This window comes from the organism of the source record quoted next, unplaced genomic scaffold (assembly GCF_019419815.1).
Source record: "Pyrus x bretschneideri cultivar Hongxiangsu unplaced genomic scaffold, Pyrus_bretschneideri_v1 Contig69, whole genome shotgun sequence".
Taxonomy (NCBI): domain Eukaryota; kingdom Viridiplantae; phylum Streptophyta; class Magnoliopsida; order Rosales; family Rosaceae; genus Pyrus; species Pyrus x bretschneideri.
Genome location: NW_025999808.1, coordinates 50,285 through 66,615, shown reverse-complemented (window position 1 = coordinate 66,615; position 16,331 = coordinate 50,285). Strand labels below are relative to the sequence as shown.

Here is a 16,331-nt window from a genome sequence, read left to right as displayed (position 1 = left end):
AAATCTTCTATTAGTACCTAATACTGTATGTTTTTTCTTGAAGTTTGTTTCGGCTGAATTCAGTTCAGTTCAATTCTGAACCACCAAAATTGAATCCGAATCAATAATTTTTTTTTTTTTTTTAAGTGTCTAGAAAAAAAAAGAATAAAAAAGAAAGAGTAATAACTTTTAGCGTTGGAATTGCGTACGCTGTGCTGCATTGCGGTGAAAGCAGCAGTTCCGAATCACCCTCTCTCTGAGTCTCTCTCTGTCGCGTAAGGAGCTTGGCATGGAAACGGAGGACATAATAGCAGAAGAGCTGCAAAACGTAGAGGCTGAAATCCAAGGCGTCCAAGGTAACCAACCCCTCTCTTTCTCTCTCTCTCTCTCTCCGCTTTCTGTTTTCCTTTTCCCTTTTTTTCAATAATTATTTATTTCTTCATTTGATACTTTCCATGCTTCAGTTTTTGAAACCTAATTTACGATAGGATTATTATGATAAACCAGAAAAGAAAATGGTTTATGAGGAATTAAAGTATTAATCTTTACGAATTTTGAGTACTAGTTTAAGAGACTGGCTTTATTTGGAGCTGGGTAAATTTGTTAAGTCTATATTATAATGCAATTGCAAGTGTAACCAATATTTTCTGGAGAGTAATCACGAATTCACTATATGAGGAATTAAGTGCCAAGTGTCTGGTTGTTCAAGTCATGGAGCCTCTCTGGAGACAGGGGTATCGCTGCATACGTATTAGGTGTTATTATTCCCATAAATCTCATGTCCGAAGCCTCGTGCGCTAGGCTGCCCTGTAATGTATGATGTTTTTGGTCTGTGTTAGGTTCATCTCATTTTTTTTTTGTCAAACGATAGATTTTGTTAGATTACATGTTTAGATTAGCCACCGACTGGGGTTTGAACCCACACCCTCATGCAAGGGATCAACACCTTTCCACCACTCTGGTAAAGGGCCACTTGCATAAAATCATCAGATTACGAGAATGGGGATTCAAATTTGGGTTTAGAAGACCTCATTTTTCAATTTTGCTAATATTGTTTTTCTTCCCGTTGTGTCTGATTTGATTCATTGGATAATTTGTATTTTAGCCTTCTAACTCATTAGAGGATTTAAAATGTATGTTTTGGTAGATCAATGCGGATAATATTTTCTGATAGACAATTCCTATTAAAAAATAGAAAAGATAGTAAGTGTATGTTATCTGATATGATCTGTCTGGAATAAGTTACGGAAGTTTGTCCACGTTTTTCTTATATATTAAGAACACAGTGATTTATGCGTATGTCTCGTTTTTCAGACCAAATTAAGATATTGCTTGACCAACAAGAGAGTTTATATGAAAGGCAATCTGAACTGCAAGCTTTACTTGAAGCATCTAAAGATTCATCATATCCTGTTAAAGGTGCTTCAAATGCTGAGGAAAACTGGTCTGGGATATTTGAGTGGGATTCTCGAGCTAATGATGTTAGGTTCAATTTATTTGGCATATCCACATATCGTGCAAATCAGCGAGAGGTAAATTCTGTTTCTGGATTGTTCTTTTTCAAATTTCCTGCTCCTTTGTTTGCTATCATATTGTCAGCTCTCTACCAAGAAAGAGAATATATGGGATCTTATTGCACTCTCCGTTTGGGTACTTCTTATTTGTAAGCAGATGTTGAATAAATTCATGGATTGAGTCAGGTAAAAATTCATATAAATTCATATCTAAGTTTACTTAATAATGGAGGAGTTCCTTTGCAAGTTGTCAATAAGCATGAGCTCTGTCTACAAGAAGATGTTTTAAGTAAATCATGTTTCAGCTTTAATGAAAGCAATTGAACATAAGTTAGTGATAAGAAATTGAACACCAGTAAACAAGATTTTTGCAAATATTTTGAACACCATATCTGCGTGCAACTATCGACATAAATATGTAGTATAAACTGAAGATGCCAATTTCCCTTTGAATAGATAACGTCAGCTTTAATGAAAGCAATTGAACATAAGTTAGTGATAAGAAATTGAACACCAGTAAACAAGATTTTTGCAAATATTTTGAACACCATATCTGCGTGCAACTATCGACATAAATATGTAGTATAAACTGAAGATGCCAATTTCCCTTTGAATAGATAACGTCAGTTTCAGATGGTTCAGTAGTCTTTCAAAAGTAACCCAGTTTTCCTCTCTCAGTGACTTATATTTCCACAACTGTATACCGCAAAGAATAACTGGATCCATCTAGATTAACTGTGACCTGCATCAGCACATTGTTGCTTTGCACTGTCTCAGTTGAAGGTGTGGAGATTGGCTGGCCAAAGGATAGAAAAAAAAAATAGCTTAGTAATCAGTCGGATAAAAATTGGAAGAGCAGCGGAAAAAATCACGACAGTACAAGCATTTTTCTTTTCATTTCACGTTTAAAGACAAAAACCTCATTATTTGCTCATTCTTCATAGAATCATATGGAAAGCTAGAAATTCTAGGGCAGCGGTGGCAGTAAACAGCTGAGGGTGTTGTATTCTTCTCGGGACGAGATTGACGTGTCCTGGAAAATGGATAGATTTTGCTCACTGGGAAGATCACAGGGAAATTGGCTAACAAAAACTAGTTTGCCGACAGCTAGGGTTTGGGCAGGGGCCAACTGCTAGGTAAGAAGCACAAAGTCCTAGTTTTCTCTAGGCTTTGGTATATGTAGAGAATATTTGAGATTAATCTTTGTATGCACTTCTCCGTGAAAATGAGGGAGTCAATAGCTACACAAAGAATACAAAGAGAAGTATTTCAGTTACTAGTAATTATAATTAATGACCTTATCAGTACTTCTGTAATTCGAAAAGTCAACTCCTACGCTCGCATAAATAGTTGTTTGAGAGTCTTTATAGCTGATTCATTGTGGTTTCATATGTCATTTTATTTTATATATAATACAAGTATTAGTTTTGATCATTCAAACTGAAAACTAGTTCTTCCAATCAGATAACGTGGGCTTTGGCCCAAGTAGTGGATGGATATGGTAGCTGGAATTGTGAATGTTTTATCTTTCTCCCGTACCAGTTGTGTTTCTCTTGGTGGTATCGCTAATTGCACTCCAGTAGTTCTAGCGTTATATTAGTGCCAGTTCGCCCTTTAGTTGTTAAAGTTCAAACTGTTTTTTAGATGCTTATCCCCATCTCTTTCTTTAGATTTGCTGATAGTGGCTAATTCATGCCAGATTATCAATGCTGTGATGAGTGGAAGAGATGTTTTAGTGATTATGGCTGCGGGTGGTGGCAAGAGCCTCTGTTACCAGCTTCCAGCAATTCTTCGTGATGGAGTTGCTCTTGTTGTCAGTCCTTTGCTTTCATTGATTCAGGACCAGGTTGTAATAAATTCTATCCATCACTTTACAAAAACTGTGTCCTGAAGATTTTAGTCAGGTTATTCAACAAACTACCATTGCTTCAGGTGATGGGTTTGTCAGCTTTAGGCATTCCAGCTCATATGTTGACATCAACTACTAATAAGGAGGAGGAGAAGTCAATATACAAGTCCCTCGAAAAGGGGGAGGGAGATTTGAAAATATTGTACGTGACACCAGAAAAGATATCAAAGAGTAAGAGGTTTATGTCAAAACTTGAAAAGTGCCATAACGCTGGTCGTCTATCTCTCATTTCTATTGACGTAAGTATGTTGCCTTGAATGATTCATTATACCTTGAAGCAAAAATAGGCACATTGGTATTTTGGCTTTATCATCCTTCAGCAATCAATAATTTTTTATTCTTTAGTTAGTAAGTTGAATATCTCTGTGTGTCTAATATCATGGTGTATTTTTTCAGGAGGCACATTGCTGCAGCCAGTGGGGTCATGATTTTCGACCTGACTACAAAAGTCTTGGTATCCTCAAGACTCAGTTTCCCAATGTTCCTGTGATTGCTCTGACTGTAAGTTTTTTTTTTTGTCTTTAATTCTTATATCCTCTTTAGAGGCACTATCACAATTCCATAGCTTCTTCCACTCCCGTCTCGAATAAACAAAAAGTCATCAATTTAAATTTTGGGTATTCAATAGAAGTTAAAGTACCTTGTTAATTTTATTTCTCTTTATTGGCGAGAGCTTTGATTTCATTGTGTATTGTATCAGTTTCCGTATTAATAAAATTTAGGGAATTGTTATTGGCACTCCAACAATCTCATTTTGCACTCCAAACTTTCTATAATTGGAAAGAAAATTACATTTGTGAGGAGTGTAGAATGAGATTTTTGGAGTGCTAATAACAGTTCCCAAAATTTATGGTAATAATTTGCTGAATGCTGGTCACAATTTTCTCTTCCATGCTGGTGGTAGAGAAGCAAAGGAAAGCATGACAGAGGGGCTGTTATTTTTTGTTCTGTATCTGGCAAAATGATGCTATTGAGTGCTTTCAAATTTGATAATAAATTCATTAAATTATTGGGGCATTTCAATCAACTCATATGAAACTAATAGAACGGGAAAAAGCAGTTTGGGGTTTGCGGTTTAACCTTCATTCGTAGATAATATAGAGGAATGAAAAGAATGGAGTAACCATGTGCTTGCTTCTAATCGTATTTTTTGGTTGACTTGATGGGTTTGTCATACTGCAGGCCACTGCTACCCAGAAAGTGCAAAGTGATCTGATGGAGATGCTTCACATTCCTAGATGTGTAAAATTTGTCAGCACAGTCAACAGGCCAAATCTATTTTATATGGTTTGTTTGTTTTTTCATTGTTTCTGGCTTTGAATTTGAAGAGGGGTCGCCATAATTCTTTGTGCTTTAGGTACGAGAGAAGTCTTCAGTTGGCAAGGTGGTGGTTGATGAAATTGCAGAATTTATTCATCACTCTTATTCAGATCATGAATCTGGCATAGTGTATTGCTTTTCTCGAAAGGAATGTGAACAGGTCTGTGTTGTTTGTTTATTTTCATTGTTGGTTGCTTTCAGTTGACTGTCACATAATTTGTAAAAAGTGATAGCAGATATGGACAAAATAAATCCTGAAATGATGGAACTGTAAGCAGTTTTAAAGCACAATGCCTGAATTTGGTTAGATAAACTTTTGATATGTTAACAAATTTCCAAAATTTTTTTGGAGTCAAAACAGAATTGCTTAAGTATCACAGTTTTGAGCATATTTCCGAAATATAGAAATCTTTCCCTATAGATAATTTTCACTTAGAACACACTTTGTATCCTGTTTTGTAAATGTAAGTTTTATAGGATTCTGTTGTTGAGTCTCTCTCTCTCTCTCTCTGTCTTGTCGGCTACAGTGAGTCTGATATGACTCATGACCACAACTGTTTAATTTATCTAAACTGGATTATTCTATATATTTTTTGCAAGAATTTGCTTACTTAGCGTAAATTCACACATGATTGGGGCTTTAGCATAATTGTCATGCATAGAAAGGTGTTTTAGGTTGTAGCATCATACATAATTGCTTGTCCAAAATAGCATTATACATAATTCCTTACGTTTAGAATTCTAGGTTGCAAAGGAGCTGCGTGAGAAAGGAATATCAGCTCATCATTATCATGCAGACATGGATGCAAATGCTCGTGAAAATGTTCATAAGCGGTAAATTTATTGACTCATTATAGATATTTTGCAGAGATTATTTTTCCAGTATGATTTGTGGCTGAGGGTTGTTATTACTTTGACTCTCCTCTGGAACTTGCTCTTTGATGTATCCGGCAATAAATTAAACTTAGCAAATTAGAGAATAACTAGAAACACACAAGATTTATACCGGTTTGGTAGAACTTGTGCCTACGTCCAGTTGTGATTTCTCTAGGTAGAGAAACCATGACTTCTTTGATAAATAATAGAGCATACAGTACTTTTGCAAACCCTCGAACTAATCCCTTTCTTCCCTCGGCTGTCTCTCTGTTTTCTCACTTTCTTTATTAGCCTTTCCCGCACCTCTATTTATAAGTATAGGGTGCGGTTTACATCCTATTTTCTGATTAGGTTTCCTATTCTATATGGGATAGGAAAAGTACACTTTCTTTCCTATCCAGTTTGGCTTCTAGGATTCCTAATCTAATTTTACAAGAGAACTTAATTCTTTCGTAATCCTTGTAGGACAAGAATCTGTGCACCTTTTGGTTTCCTAATACAACCCTAAACAAGATAGGAGGTTAACAAAAGACGGACTAAAAAGCTAATAATCTCCACCTTGGTGAGTCGAACCAAGTCTTGACTGTTGCACCCCAGATTATATTCGAACCTTCTTGAAGCAGCTCTGGAAATCTTCAAGAACCTTCACCTTGGCAAACTTCTTCTCGCCTACCTCAAGTGAGGAGGTGCTCCACCTTGATCAATCAATGAGATCAATCAAGTTCAAGCAATGCTTGAATTTCTTCCAAGTCCCCTGCAGAGTCAGCATCAATGTACCCTAGCACCCTTGTCACCAAGAACCTCTCAAGTAATGCAGAATCAACTTTACTGCATCCCATTGTTGCTTTCCTGGATTTGCCATGTACTTGGAAATGACGCTGATTGCTTGAGTTAAGTCGGGTCGTGTCACACCATTGCAAACCTTAGGCAGCCCCCAACATTAGCATAGGGAACCTTCTCCATATCTGATTTCTCTTTTTCTGACTTAGGACACTATTGGCCACTTAATCTGAAGTGAGCTGCCAAAGGAGTCGAAACTGACTTTGCTTCTAGCATGTTGAACTTCTCAAGAACCTTATGGATATATTTGGCTTGTGATATATAGATCCTACCACCGGTCCTATCTCTCTGAATTTCCATGCCAAGGATCTTTTACGCAGCACCTGGATCCTTCATGTCGAACTCCTTGCTTAACATCTTCTTCAAGTCTTGAATTCTAGACTTGGCTTGACAAGTTATTAGTGTGTCATCCACATATAGCAGCAACAATATGCTCATCCCATCTTGGAATACATGGTACTACACTCAACAATCATATAAGCAATTTCCTAAAATTAATTTTCAGCATAAAGGAATCAAATCTCTTGTACCACTGCCTTGGAGACTGCTTCAGGCCATACAGGGACTTCCTGAGTCGACATACTAGGTTTTCTTTCCCATATTCGGAAAACCATTTTGGTTGAGCCATGAAATCGTTTCCTCTGGATCCCGATGGAGAAACGCAGTCTTCACATCCATCTGCTCAATCTCCATGTCATGCTGTGCTGCCATTGCTAAAAGCAATTTTCATATTATATATGGGATAGGAAAGTAAACTTTCTTTCCTATTCCAATTTTCCTTCTTGGGTTCCTAATCTAATTGTATAAGAAAACTTAATTCTTTCCTAATCCTTGTAGGACAAGAATCTGTGCACCTTTAGCTTTCCAAAATACAATCCTAAACAAAATAGGACTTCAACAAAAGACGAACCAAAAACCTAACATGGGTATCATGGAATTACATGAATGTTGCTAAGTATGCTGGTCTATTCTTTTTTTTTTTTAAGGGACAAAATCTTTCTGGATTGTTTGTGCTGAGTGCTGACTAAAGTATACCATGGATTAACCTCTTATTTGTCACATTCCTTGAAATTCTGGATATCTTTTCCCTAAGTATCATATCCAAAAGTCAAAGTTGCCCAAAATTCAGATGATGTCACGATACACAGAATGAAGAATTGGATATGCATATCGTATTTGCTACCCAAGCATATGACCATTTTGATTGTTAATTACCATTCCTAGCTCATGTGTTAGGAGGTGGAGGACAGGGATTAGTAGTGAGTTTATCTAATTTTTAAGAGATAATTGATGGCAGACCGAGAGGTAGGTTTAGAGCCTTGAGAGGGCTCAGAGAGGGGCATTTTGCTCTCCACAATTTGTTTTACATTAGTTGATGATCTTTAGATGCTTGAAAACTTGGTTTAGGTTGTCAACCTTTATGGGTTACCTGCAGGATTGAAGATTAATAGATAGTTTTATTAACTGAATGCCCAGCTCATATTATTCAAGCCCGCCTCTTAAAACTCAATTGTTACCCTTTATTATCTATTTTTAGCAACTAGTATTATCTTTATGGATGTTTAGGTAACTCTGTATGCATATCGCCTATTCCGAGCTCACACATCATCACGTCTTAATGCATATTCTTTTGTTTAGTCACTTTCTCCTCTTTCGTATGTTTGATAACACAGGTGGAGCAATGGAAAGCTACAAGTCATCGTAGGCACTGTATGTTTGTTTGCAGTTCCCTTTTTCACCGTAAAGAACTTTATTGTTTTCCTATTTATCTTCCTTACACCTTAGCTTGCATATGCATTCCAGGTAGCATTTGGCATGGGAATCAACAAACCAGATGGTTAGTCCTTCAACATTATTTGCTTTGATTTTGTGTTGTATGAGTTCTCCAATCGAAATTTATCTTCTTTGCATTGACAGTATGTGGGGACTTAATAGATTATGGTGGTTATCTGGTCATCATATTTGGACTTGACTCCTAATGGGAGTCATTTATGAATCATGAAGTTCTGAAAACCATTATGCATACAGGTCAAGATATTCCTAATTTCCCAGCACATGGTAATATGCGCACACACTATCAGTACTGTACATAAGGTCTGAATCTGCAAAAATATTCACTAAACAGTAAACTAAGAGAACCTTAATAGATGATTGAATGGTGATTTGATTCTTTTAACATGGTGAGTCCCAGAAGGGAAAGGATCTTTAGCTCGAATCTGCAACTTGATTTATAATTTACTCCTTTTACATCATAATGACCATGTTTTTATTTCTTCGATCAATAGTACTATCAAAACTGAGACGTAAGGGACCCGAGCTGGTTACTTGGGTCCTTTGTTTCTCTCTGAATTGAGCATTATGACCAGCACACATAGCCCAACTCTTGGGCACTCGGTCTTAAATTTGCAATGTTCATGTATTTTCCCCAATAAAAGCATATTATCATTAATGTGTAGAAATAGGGGAATTGTTTGGAATCTTTACAGAGCTAATACAACTAGAGGTTCAGAAAATAAAGAAAGGTGCAGTTTGATTCGGGCAATCCCAGAATCTTGTATTGCATTATTTGTGAGAAGCCTAAGTTGGGAAAAAGGGCTTGGTGCTGGCAGTTTTATTTTGTTTTGTTTGAATGGAGAGAAATAGGGGAAACATTTAGGGTGTGAAGGGGGAGAATGTGGATTACTTGTGGGTTAGAGTTTGTTTCTGGACATCCTTTTGGCTCAGATAGTATGGACTGACTGTTTATGCGATTTTATTTCCTGATTGGGGACTGTTCTATGTTTGTTAGTTCTTTTGTTTGTTTTCTTTCTTTTATCTTTTCTTGTTCTTTAATTGCATGTAGTTCAGGGAACACCATGTCTCTTGTGTTGTAATTTCCTTTTGTTTTCAATGGAAATCTTAGCACCTTATAAATATAATGATATTAAAGGGGGAATAATTTTTCATAATAATTAATAACATAAGAATTTAAATTGGTAAGTATGAGTAACATTTTATGGGGAAAAGTTTCATATATGGGTGGATCGGGGACAAGTTCAGTCTAATGTTCAAGGTCTTGGGATCACAGACAGCAAAACTTGTGCAGTCGATGCTTTCTTTCTTCACTTATCTTCTATTTCCTTATGTTGTCTTGTTTTTCCAAGCCATTTGAAGTTTGCATACAAATACAAATTTAATCTTATTTTTCTGTTCCGTCAAAGAAGTCTTTTTCTTTTCCTGTTATATCTAATACTTGGTAACTGCTTGTAGTCAGGTTTGTCATCCATCACAGCCTAAGTAAATCAATGGAAACATACTACCAGGTTTTTCACCTTCCCAACTGCTAACTTACATATCCTTTAAATTTATCCCTTCTGTAACCTTCGTAAATCCAGGAAAGTGGCCGAGCTGGACGAGATGGACTCCCTTCTCAATGCCTACTGTATTTTAGACCCGGTGATGTTCCTAGACAGGTATTATTTTCTGCTATCGCGCTGGTTCATGTATAATTTCCTAAACAATGTGATCTTTAGATATTATTTTCTCTGAGCAGAGTTCAATGGTCTTCTATGAAAATTCTGGATTGCAGAACCTTTATGACATAGTACGATATTGTCAGGTAGTATCCGTTTTCATTTTAGTCGTCCTACCAGTTACATAGTTTCGTAATATTTGTAGCCTTGCGCCACATGCATTTGATTTTTTGTAATAAAAGTACTAAATCTAACATTAGTCTTATCAATTTCTCTTTAAAATTGCAGTCAAAAAGACAATGCCGCCGTAGTTCGTTTTTCCGCCATTTTGCTGAGCCATTACAGGACTGCAATGGTAATAAAGTGTTATTGGTTGTTCCTCTGTATGCTCAAGAGCACATGCATAAGCACACACGGGGACACACGTCCTTTGTTTGGTTTTACTAATTCTTATAACTAATGTATGCTAACTCAGGGATGTGTGACAACTGTGCATTTTCCAATGAGGTTAAAGAGCTGGATGTGTCACGTATGTTTCTTTGTGTTCTCTTCAAAAGAAAAGAGTACAATTCTGTATAATTGTCTATTAGTTTCGTTCATACTGTTGGCATGCTTTACAGGTCATGCAAAGGTTATTATTTCTTTGCTGCAAGATGTACAAGAAAATGATCAAAGATTGACTGTGCTGCAATTAGTTGATAAAATCAAAATAAAGCACAAGGAACTAGGTATTTTTATTGCTTCATTATATAATTCTTTTTGTATTAGATGATTGATTCCGGTGTAGTAGATCTAGGAATGAGTTCAGGGATTATTCTCTTTCTCATATAGTGTGGGATATGTTAGCAGCCGTAAAATGATTTTGATTCAGTTTTAGTTACTTGTAAATAGATCTACTTGAGAGGTCTTAGCTAGTTTTGCTGGATGGTGGATTTCTTATCCACTATTTTGTAATTCATGTTATTGTTTTAATAAATTGTTATCATTTCTTCTTCTAAAAAAAAGAAAAAATTGATTCCGGTGTAATAAATGTACCATTTTAGCTATCATGGAAATGTTTGTACAACCAGAAAATAATGGTAAACTAATTCAGTTTTTTAATTTCAATCTGAGTTACATACTAGCACAATGCATTGATCAGCTTTCCCTATAATAGTGATATCTACTGAGGAGTGAAAAAAGAAATAGAGAGTTTTTAGTTTACTTAGGAAAAATGAAGTTTGTGTAGGTCGAAGGCTGTGCCTTTATTATGTTATTATAAGAATGCTAGAACTGTGTCGTATTATATTTTGGTCTATTCACTATTTCTGCTTGTCTAAGATCTAGTGATGGGAACGAGGGGTTGTTTTCTGTAGTGTGTAGGCCTTGTAGGGTCAAAGGCGTGAGAGGCATGAAACTTTTGGAAAGAACTGGAGGGGCATATTGTATTTTCTGTTCTGTAGTTCCAAGTGTTGTCAATGGCGGAGCCATATAGTTAGTTCACAGGGCACACTACTCAATTGCACATTATTTAGTAGTTACTATATAATTGACTTGTTAATCAGTTTTCTGTCGCACAAAGTAATATTATTGAAAACATATAATGAACCAACGATTATTTGCCCTTCACTTATACATTAATAAATTATGGAACAAAAAGTAAAAAAAAATCAAGAGAGATTTGACTTAAAACACAAATTCTGACACGTTATCATTTAGTAAATGGAAACTTATCATTGGTGTATGAATTACTCAGGTTGTGAGCTGAACAGAGAGGAAATAGAGAAGCTTGTCATACAGCTTATATTAGATCGATTTTTGGTAAGAAGTCAAACTCTTGGACCTTGAAAAAGTCGTCGTTCTCAATTGTTTGATTTTTTTCTGATCTGATTTTTGACAATCACAGAAAACTCTTTAAGAATTCTAATTTTTAATGTTCCGGCATGTGCATGTATTTGGTCTTAAATCTTGATGTTCCTGCAAGGTTTTAAATAATATTTGTTAGTGTGATATACATTTTTGGCCATTCCTGAACCCCTAAGGTTCATTTGGCCCATTTGGTTTGCGGGATTTGCTCTTTGGGCAGGAAATACCCATGCTCATTCCTTGGGGATGGGAATAGAAGATTTTGAGTGTTCCAAAATGTGGAAATGAGAATGACATCAAGGAAAATTTCATTGTTTTTCATTCTGACTATGCAGTTATCAGAACCAATTTTTTTTTTTTAGCCTTTGAATCACACCCCAGCATTGTGTATAAAAAAGTTGTATTCTAAATTGTCAACCAAGATAATTTAGTCAGAAAAGATGCATTGTTTGCATTTCTCTAGTCATGGGAACAACACCCCAAAGGGTATGAGATTCCCCTTTCATGTGCTTGGAATACATTGTGGCAGTTATCTGTTTCCATCAATGGTCTTCCTAAACATGAGAACAGGATCTCATTCTCATCTATCTCATCAGCGAATCAGCGAATCAAATAGACCCGTAAGCCTTTTGGGGTCTGCTTATTTGCCAAAAATTATGAGAAGGCTCCGGTTTCGAAGGTCCTAAAATCTCCAATCTCTATCTGCATTTGTTTGCTTGTCCATGCATAGGGTGGGGTTGCAGGTGAGGATTGTAAGTTTGATATACATTGATGTTGGCTCTCAGCTTAAGCTTTTGGGCCTTATAATTCTGTTACAGTGCCATTTTCTTTTAGTTTCTGAATTATTTCGTTAAAGCATATTGTTCTTATTATTAATTTTTTTTTTTTGCAAGACAAAAAATTTGTCTCCCAAGGTTTTTATTTTTCATTCTCTATAAATTATGCCCTGTTAAATCTTCTGTAAGCATGTTATTATTTTTGTTGAATCTTGATAACTCTGATATGGTTGTTTCAAGTACGTGATATAGAATCACACTGTTCTTGATGCAGAAAGAAGAATTTCAGCATACAGCTTATGCCACAAATGCATATGTAACAATAGGACCCTTGGCAAAGCAAGTATTGCAAGGTCAGAAATTATTCTTTCTCGAAAGTTATACTAACATATTTTATACAGGAAAAGTTTATGGTATTATCTGAAATGCTATTTTTTGAAAGTTACAGTTTGAGGCATTTTATTTAAGAACGACATATCTTGTAGCATAACTGGTGCCTTTGCAAGGACAGTAATGTCAAAACACCCATAAGCTTGTCATGATAATGTTAATGTCCTACTTAACGAGTTGATGTTGAACCCCCTTTAAGAAAAAAATCAGTCTTGTAATAGGCAGAGATTGATGATTTATCCATAATGCTTAGTAAATATAACAAGAATTTACCTAGAACATTTATATAGGGGCACACTGCACTAGAATTCAGTGATCCAAACTGTCAAATTTACAGCTCATTTTCAAAGACTACACCTGCTAGGATCACCCATATCAAAAGGTGCTTGTGCCTTTAAGATATTGCCAACGAGACAGTCATGAGTCCTTTTGGGCTCTCCTATTTCAAAGTAATACTGCAGCATTCAAGTTCTAATTTACTTACCAGTTCTGTTATAGAAGTTTGCAGAAGCTTTAACCATGCCCTAGAGGATATCTTTGAAGGTGGAATGCTAACTGTGAGAATTGCGAAACTTAAGCCATTTTCCATCCCATTTGGAGTGAGTTTCTAGTTTTGCTGTTCTCAAGTCTAACCCTTATGTGAATTGCAGAACGTCAGATAGTTTTACATTTTGAGGTATTCTAAGAAAAGGAGTCGCATATTATCACAAGTTTCCTTGAATGCTATTCTTGATATGTCTATATTCCATTAATAATAGCAAAATAAAACATGTCGGTTACGGTATGAAAGTGATTAACTGTGGAAGTAAAGATCCGCTTTTACGCTAACGTTGGATATATGTCTATATTGGTCAATCTGGCCAAATTGCACGCCCCTGTAATTTGGTGTAAAATATTCTTACACCTATGGGTGCTACTGCACGTGATACATGTTTATTAAAGAAAATATCGTTGATGGTCCAATTTACCTAGAGCCTACTTTATACCTGTTTTATATCGGTTGTTTAGGTTCCTGTGCTGAAAATTTGGTCTAAGAGCATCTCCAATGGAGTAGGCAATTGATTAGTCAAACCCATTTGATTGCTTAATCCATTGGAGTGACACTTTTTCCATGGGGCAACTGAGTAGCCAACATGCCACATCAGCTTTTATAGTACAATTTTGCCTACTTTAATTGCCTATACCATTGGAGATGCTCTAATAAGATGCATATTTTCCTTTTTGAGCGCCGTACCTGCAAATAGAAAGAAAGAGAATTGTGATGTAACTTGACTCAATTTCAGTGTCATGATCACCTACATTTCACCTTTCACTGTCCATGAACTACTGAAACTCATAGTAACCGCTTGGAAAAAAAGGTTTTATGTTACTCTTGACTCCGTTTTCGCTTCTTTTCTGGTTAGCTCTAATTGACATCAATTCATTTCACATTTAGGTAAGAGAAACATAAAGCTTGAAATGACTAGCGGACAAAAGAAAGTAGCTGGTATGAGATCAGTTAAACACAGTCGTGCTTCCTCTACTCTGGAATTGAAGCTTGGCGAGCTGAGGAAGGAACTATCTTCAGTTCATGGAGGAATATTTCCACATTCTGTTCTGTCTACTCAACAAATCAGCTTGATAAGTGCCCAGAAGCCAAATTCAATGGAACTGGTTAGTTTTGTGAACACTATTCCATTTAAGATGCATACAAAAAGTTTCTTGTGGTTGTGTAGGGGGAGATCTCTTGCAACAATTTAAGTAATTCGATATCTTCTGTTTGATGAAAACTTGTAGTGCGAGCGCTTCAGTGCAATGTATTATATGCTATTAATCTATGTTGTTGCTATGCAAACAAGGGGTAGGTGTCCTGAATTTATGCATGAAACATATTTAATTTCTTTGCAGTTGGAGAATATAATTGGAAAAGTGAAGACGGAGAAATACGGAAGTAGAATCCTTGAACAAGTGACAAAGTATGCTGATTCGGCGCAGCCTGATGAGGTTAAAGAAGAAGAAGAAAATGAAAACAGAGCCTCAAAAAGGCTAAAGAGCAAAAAGCAACTTATCCTTGTTGAGAGTAGTGATGATGAATCATGATAGGATCAGTTCTAACTCTCTTTTGTTTGACTTCCCACAACATAGACACTATCTGGGTATGGAGCTCGTTTGAGTGCATAATATGCTGGAGATGGAAAATTATGTTTCTTATCAGTTTTCATTGTAAAAGGGAAAAACGGTAAATGTACTAAAAGACAAGCCAATTATGGCTCTGTCCTCGAAATCAGAAAAATTACGCAATGAGCTGAGTTTTTACAATTTATATGCGAGTATTTTCGTCATTTTGCTTTTGTGTATAGAGTGTGTATGGCCGGTTTGTCTTATTTTGGTCTAAAGATTAAAAAAATAGCCTATTTATGTCAATTTCCCAAATATATTTGTGTTGTGAATAATATCTAGGAATATGATTTTATAAATTTAATGTAAAATGGATTTGAAGATCAAATTCTTATAGACTTGTATTACTTGTAGGCAAGTAAAGTTCATCATGATTAATATAAATAAAGGCACAAGGCCCGAAGGTGAAACTCCATTATCACAAATCACTTGTGCCCTTCTCTCTCCACCGTTGTTCCTCTCTCATCCTACTTGAGAATTATTTTACTATACGATATTAGAATGAACGTGACTTTGTGAGAAGAGCCAAAACCTCAAGAAGCGTTATCGAAATTGCTCATCGTCAAAGTATTCTAATTTTTTTTTTTTTTAATTGCATCTTGTTATAATTATTTATTATTGTGATCCAATGGGTCGATTACTTGTTGAGATACAATATCGAAAAGCATAAAATAGAGGGTTTTCAAAACCCTAATCGCGCAGAAACCACGGCTTTGAGCCGGGCCACCGAGCCGCGAAGCCACCATCGTCTAAAACCCTAAGCCCAAGTGAGCGGCATGTCGTTTTCAACATGTATCCTTCCTTCAAGTTCAAACTTGGTGGCCGCCGCCATCTCCAAGTCGAGGCACCCGAGGCTGCAAGTTGATCGCTGCGTTGGTAAGCCTGCGGTCATCTTCGAGCACCATAAGACCATTCCAAAAAAAAAAAAAAAAAATGTTAATCCACGTTTTTTTTTTTGTTGAAAATATAAGATTTTTATTTTTGTAAAATATTTTTCGTTAGTATTAAAGGAAAATTTTATAAAGTATATGGAACCTGATTTTACTATGATCAATAAATGTATATTTAATATATATTTAAGCTGAAAGCTAAAAAATTATGTAAAAAATTATAATAGTGAGGCTGAAAACATTGTTGGGGTTCCATCCTAAAGAATATCAACGGAAAGTCTTATTTTAATTTTCATATCTTCACAGTAAGGCGAAAGTGAAAATAAATAGTTTAAACGACGATTTATGTATAAATTTGCAAAACTGACTAAAATCCGTGATTA

General features: G+C 35.9%; 1 protein-coding gene across 3 annotated transcripts; it reads left to right on the top strand.

Annotated features, from left to right (window-relative positions):
• Window positions 1-149: 149 nt before the first annotated feature.
• On the top strand, window positions 150-15,203 carry LOC103935168 (ATP-dependent DNA helicase Q-like 2). 3 transcript variants are annotated; one of them, XM_009344919.3, is made up of 20 exons: window positions 153-335; window positions 1,294-1,511; window positions 3,193-3,339; window positions 3,426-3,641; window positions 3,799-3,903; window positions 4,585-4,689; window positions 4,760-4,882; window positions 5,468-5,556; window positions 8,112-8,148; window positions 8,242-8,275; window positions 9,688-9,740; window positions 9,813-9,890; window positions 9,971-10,036; window positions 10,179-10,245; window positions 10,366-10,419; window positions 10,511-10,618; window positions 11,626-11,690; window positions 12,786-12,864; window positions 14,337-14,554; window positions 14,789-15,203. In XM_009344919.3, exons 1-20 carry the CDS (start codon window positions 269-271, stop codon window positions 14,978-14,980), a joined length of 2,121 nt encoding a protein of 706 aa, XP_009343194.2. In that variant the 5' UTR covers window positions 153-268; the 3' UTR covers window positions 14,981-15,203. The 3 variants fall into 3 exon arrangements, with proteins under 3 accessions (XP_048429457.1, XP_009343194.2, XP_018499994.2); XM_018644478.2 differs by lacking the exon at window positions 153-335 and adding an exon at window positions 2,438-2,629 and having other exon boundaries at window positions 1,384-1,511; XM_048573500.1 differs by lacking the exons at window positions 14,337-14,554; window positions 14,789-15,203 and adding an exon at window positions 14,185-14,279 and having other exon boundaries at window positions 150-335.
• The last annotated feature ends 1,128 nt before the right edge of the window (window positions 15,204-16,331 follow it).